This window comes from Epinephelus moara, chromosome 3, assembly GCF_006386435.1.
Source record: "Epinephelus moara isolate mb chromosome 3, YSFRI_EMoa_1.0, whole genome shotgun sequence".
NCBI classification, from domain to species: domain Eukaryota; kingdom Metazoa; phylum Chordata; class Actinopteri; order Perciformes; family Serranidae; genus Epinephelus; species Epinephelus moara.
In genome coordinates this window covers 38,660,574-38,666,142 of record NC_065508.1, presented here as the reverse complement: position 1 = coordinate 38,666,142, position 5,569 = coordinate 38,660,574, and the positions used below count along the sequence as shown (strand labels likewise).

General features: G+C 39.3%; 1 protein-coding gene across 1 annotated transcript in view; it reads right to left on the bottom strand.

The window, feature by feature from the left end:
* Positions 1 to 4,805, bottom strand: part of ppp1r14aa (protein phosphatase 1, regulatory (inhibitor) subunit 14Aa) — a 19,904-nt gene extending 15,099 nt beyond the window's left edge. Inside the window, exon 1 of the mRNA XM_050036336.1 lies at positions 4,506 to 4,805. Coding sequence (XP_049892293.1) covers positions 4,506 to 4,709 — 204 coding nt within the window. The 5' untranslated portion in view covers positions 4,710 to 4,805. The remainder of the gene's footprint in view (positions 1 to 4,505) is intronic.
* Between the last annotated feature and the right edge of the window lie 764 nt (positions 4,806 to 5,569).

Genomic DNA, 5,569 nt, shown 5'->3' with positions numbered 1-5,569 from the left:
ATGGCGACCTCTCTAAAGCAAGGCCCTTGCTATATATATATATAAAAGCATAATTATAAGGCTACGAAAACCAAACAAATTTTATTTTATAGCGATTATACACTTGTATAAACATATTAATGGGTAGAATATTCAGATTCAGATTCAGATTGACAATAAACCATGCCAAATATTACACACTGGCCCTTTAAAGGTAGCTGTAATTAAACCTCTGCTAAAAAAGCCCACCCTGGATCCAGAGGTGTTAGCCAACTATAGACTGATTTCTAATCTTCCCTTTCTTTCAAAGATCCTTGAGAAAGTAGTCGCAAACCAGCTGTGTGACTTTCTTCATGAAAATAATTTATTTGAGGAATTTCAGTCAGGATTTAGAGTGCATCATAGCACTGAGACAGCACTAGTTAAAATTACAAATGACCTTCTGATTGCTTCAGACAAAGGACTCGTCTCTGTACTTGTTGTATTAGATCTTAGTGCGGCGTTTGACACAATTGACCATTAAATTCTGCTACAGACTTGACCATTTAATTGGCCTAAAAGGTTCTACACTAAGCTGATTCAAATCTTATTTATCTGATCGTTTTCAGTTCGTTCATGTTCATGATGAATCATCTCTACGTACTAAAGTTTGTTTTGGAGTTCCACCAATTCTGTTCACTTTATATATGCTTCCCTTAGGTAATATTAGAAATTACTCTGTAAATTTCCATTGCTATGCAGATGATACACAGTTGTATTTATTGATGAAGCCAGAAGAAACGGCTCAATTAATTAAACTTCCAAAATGTCTTAAAGACATAAAAACCTGGATGAGCTCCAATTTCCTTATGTTAAATTCAGACAAAACTGAAGTTATTGTTCTACGCCCCAAACACCTCAGAAATTCTTTGTCTGGTGATATAGTTTCTCTTTGCTCTGGCCTCTAGCACTACCGTAAGAAACCTTGGAGTAATATTTGACCAAAATTTGTCTTTTAACTCCCATTTAAAACAAACTTCACGGACTGCGTTTTTTCATCTGCGTATTATTGTGAAAATTAGGCCTATCCTGATAGGATGCAGAAAAATTGGTCCACGCTTTTGTTACCTCTAGGCTGGATTACTATAATTCCCTATTATAAGGTAGCTCTAGTAAGTCTTTTGAAACTCTCCAGCTAATCCAGAATGCAGCAGTACGTGTGCTGACAGGAACTAAGAAACAAGATCGCATTTCTCCTGGTTTAGCTTCTCTGCACTGGCTCCCTGTAAAATCCAGAATTGAATTTAAAATCCTACTGTTAACTTACAAAGCTTTAAATGGTCAGGCTCCGTCAAATCTTAGAGAGCTCATAGTGCCATATTATCCCACTAGAACACTGCGCTCTGAGAATGCATGGTTAGGATCAGGAGCCAGAGCCTTCAGCTATCAGGCTCCTCTTCTGTGGAATCATCTTCCTGTTTCGGTCCAGGAGGCAGACACCGTCTCCATATTTAAGACTAGACTAAAGACTTTCCTCTTTGATGAAGCTTATAGTTAGGGCTGGCTCAGGCTTGTTTTAGACCAGCCCCTAGTTAGACTGACATACGCCTAGTCTGCCGGGAAACCTCCTATAATACACCTCCTATAATACACCAAGCACCTTCTCTCTCTCTCTCTCTCTCTCTCTCTCTCTCTCTCTCCTTTGCTAACACTCATGTCCTATTACTGCATCTCGCTAACTCGGCTGTACTGCATGTCACTAACTCGGCTTCTGCTCTGGAGCCTTTGTGCTCCACAGTCTGGCAGGTTAACTCATATTGCAGCGGTGCCTGGATAGTGTGACGTGTGTGGTTGTGCTGCTGCCGTGATCCTGCCTGATGCCTCCTGCTGCTGCTGTTATCATTAGTCATACTTCTACTGTTATTATACACATATGATTATTGTCACATACATATACTATCATATATTAATATATACCAACAACATATTGTACCACAATAGCCATAATTATTATTATAATATTATTACTTAAATTAATGTTGTTGTAAGCTACTGTCACTACTGTCTGTACTGCATCTCTCTCTGTCTCTCTTCACGTATCATTTTGGTAACTGTTAATGTGGTTTTCTACCATTGTTTTCCCCATTAAAGGTTTTTTTTTAGGGGAGTTTTTACTTATCCGCTGTGAGGGTCCTAAGGACAGAGGGATGTTGTATGCTGTAAAGCCCTCTGAGGCAAATTGTTATTTGTGATATTTGGCTTTTTGTGATATTTGGCTTTATGAATAAAATTGATTGATTGATTGATTGATTGATTGACTGATTGACTGATTGATTTAAATGCAGGGGTCAAATGCTGAATCAGTTACAAAAACAGTTACTTCCAGGGAACCCTAAGGCACCTGTTAAGATGAAAAACAGAAAAGTTCTTTGGTTACTTTTAATATGTCAGGTAAAGAGATATCTGCATGTGTAAACCATGTGTAAAATGCAGATGAAGACTTTGGAATCCAAAGCCTGCACACATTGCAGGTCCATCATGTGTATGTTTGGGCTCTGTGGGCTGAATAGTACCAATGCTCACGTAATACTGTAACAGTGGCTTGCTCTATTAGAACAAATAGCCATTGTTTTAGCTGAGCTGGGTGAAAGGGACAGTCCCATCGGCCCATCCACACCACTGCACTGACTATGTAATTCTCTTGTTACATACTGGACTTCAGCTCCACAGTCCACCAGGTTCATCTGAACTCACTAAAACTCAGACAGGCAGGTCCTTTTCACCTGAAAAAGTTACACAGTAATAAGATTTTCTCTGTTGATGTGTGTGACATGACTTGGTTCAACATAATGATATTTACATGAGTAGTAACGTTATTGTCATGGGTAATATTACAAAAACAGGACAGATATAAACACCAAATCCTATTCAGAATATCCAAAAGGACCATTTGCTGCTTTTATGTCAGGGGAGAGTGGGGTAGGATGAGCCAGTTTTTACTTTTGTTGTCCTCTTGGGAAGGAAAAAAGGACAGAAAATACAATGAAAATATCTAATATTTCAACATGTCTCCTATCAATTGAACTGAAATTATAAAAATGAATCTATGACAAAGGGCCCTAAAAATATGACCTCAGAAAAAATACTGTTTCTGTGGCTTAACTTGTGCTAGGTTAGGGGTAAGTTGATCCGAGTAAGCAGGTAAGATTAGCCATATCGTGAGGGTCCAAAGGACAGAGGGATGTTGTATGCATATAATACAACATATTACATATAATACATAACTCATTCTACTGTATTTAGCCACAGAAGATAAGTTAACCTTTGCAGACCTACTAACTCTTATAAATTCCTGCACAGCCTCCCTGATAAAACCTTCTTTTTCCAGCTGTTGGGAGCAGGAATATTGTTTCTTTACATTTCTAATGCCATTTCATAGCATCTCTTTTGAGTAAAGCAAAGAAAAAAAAACAGCCTTTTAGATGTTGTCTGTAAGCTTTTTCTCTATAGCACCACCTCTGTTTTTTTCTCCACTGTTTTTACTTCCTTTACCTTCTTCTTTATTAAGTTGCCTCATCAGGACTGACCTGTCAATGTTTTTGTCTTTTGCCTCTGATATGATTTTCCATCAATGGCTGCTCTCTGACACTACAAAAGCTGTTGAGCCCCGCTTGGTTCTCCTCTGGTAGGCTCTTGGCATGGCAGCTTGTCTACAATGTTTGACATGTAATAAACCACAAGTTGTGTTATACAATATTGAAATACCAATTATACTTCAGAGACTGTATTTAACTTTGGTGCCTTATGGTTAAGTTAAGTTGGAGCACTGGCTTAATTTACCACACAGCATTTGACTCGCTTTGTCCCATAGCCACTACTTTGGGAAAAAAAAAAGACTGGATTAGCAATCCAGAGTTCATTTTCATACAATCAGCATACTTGCTGTTCACAACATTATCCTGAACTGTTTGTCCCAAAATGCACACTTTTCTAACAGTCTCCTCATGAGAGACCCTGAGCTCCTATCAGCTGCCTCAGCTGCCAGATGTGCAGTGTTTACAACCTCCTGGGACCTACAACAACTCCTTCCCTCCTACGTGACCTTCCCCTCTTCCTTTTCACATAATTCATCCTTCTCCCAGTTCCACACTGCCCATGTAAGGCAAGCTCCAAGAAAGATGCGTATCTCTGAGTGGGGGACAGCCACACATCTACAGGATGTCTGGCCTTGTAAGGAGAACCAGGCTGCCCCACCTCTCCTCTCTACTGATCACCTCATAGATCACCCACAGGAGGCCTGCAGCTGAGACTCAGGACTGTGGCATCTCACTGTGCTTTCATAACACATTGTTCAATATGATAACTTTAATTTAATATTCAAAGCTTTCTGCCCCATTTACAATGTTATACTAGAGGATGGAACACCTTTAAAATGTGTACATAATCTGTTTGAAAGTATGTTGATAGGCTATTGTCTAATTACACATAAAGCGCATTTTAAAAAGCAGAACGGCACACGCAGTATCTTTCTGGGCACATCCACCCACCTGACCCGAGTACAGCCGGTCCAGACTCTCGTCGATCCACTTCTCCACGTCCAGCCGCCTCTGCAGCTCCTTCCTGTTGTACTTGACGGTAACCCGGGCATGTCTCTTCGGGACATTCCCACCGTAATCCTCAAACAGCCCCAAATCTGATGAATGAACTTCGTCAGTTTCCTCAAGCATCGCCCCGGTCCGGTCGGCTGCCATTTCTGGTCTGGACTGGTCTGACTGGTTTCTCGTCCTTTTCAAGCACAGGAGGAGAGAGTGGCGCTGGGAGGCGACGACGGCACACACTTTTGAGCGACACTTTTTTTTTTTTTTTTTTTTTTTTTTTTTAACCTCCTGGAATGTTCCTAAACACCAACATACTGCTTTTATCTATGGAAGCCCGTTTCCGCCACTGAAAAAAGCCCCATGCTAAATCATAATTATGAAATAAAAAGTCGAAATTATGAGATTAAAAGAAAGCCATAATTATTATGGGGTGCCGTTTGTAAGGTAGCTCACACTGAAATTAACAAACATTTTGCCACATTTAGCTTCAAACTACTTTTAAAAAAGTGATGTGAATTTTTTTAAAGTCACTTTTTACCACATTTACAGCAATATTTGGAATATGTTAAATATAATGTCACAGTTAAATCTAAATATTAAGTGTTAAACCTAAATGTTAAATCTAAATCTAAATGTTACATCTAAATCTAAACGTCAAATGTTAAATCTAAATGTGCTTGGTGAAACTAGATATTTAGCTAATATGCAAAAGCACACTGCTGGTCAGTAACAACATAAAAACGGTGTTTATAGCATTGAATAATGAACACTTGAACATACATCAGCGTGATAAGAACTACCTGAAATGACAGAAACCATGTTTGGGGAAATTTTATTTGTAGTGTACTTTGAGTTATTAGAGTCCCATCGTTGCTTGCCAACATGTCTGATGATTTAGCTGACACATTAGAAGGGCCGTTTTGGCTGCAATTCAGAATTTCAGCAGTGCATCGCTGGCGACAGCAACAGCAACAATATCCACCATAGAGCCACTGCAGCACTCTGTAAGTTTG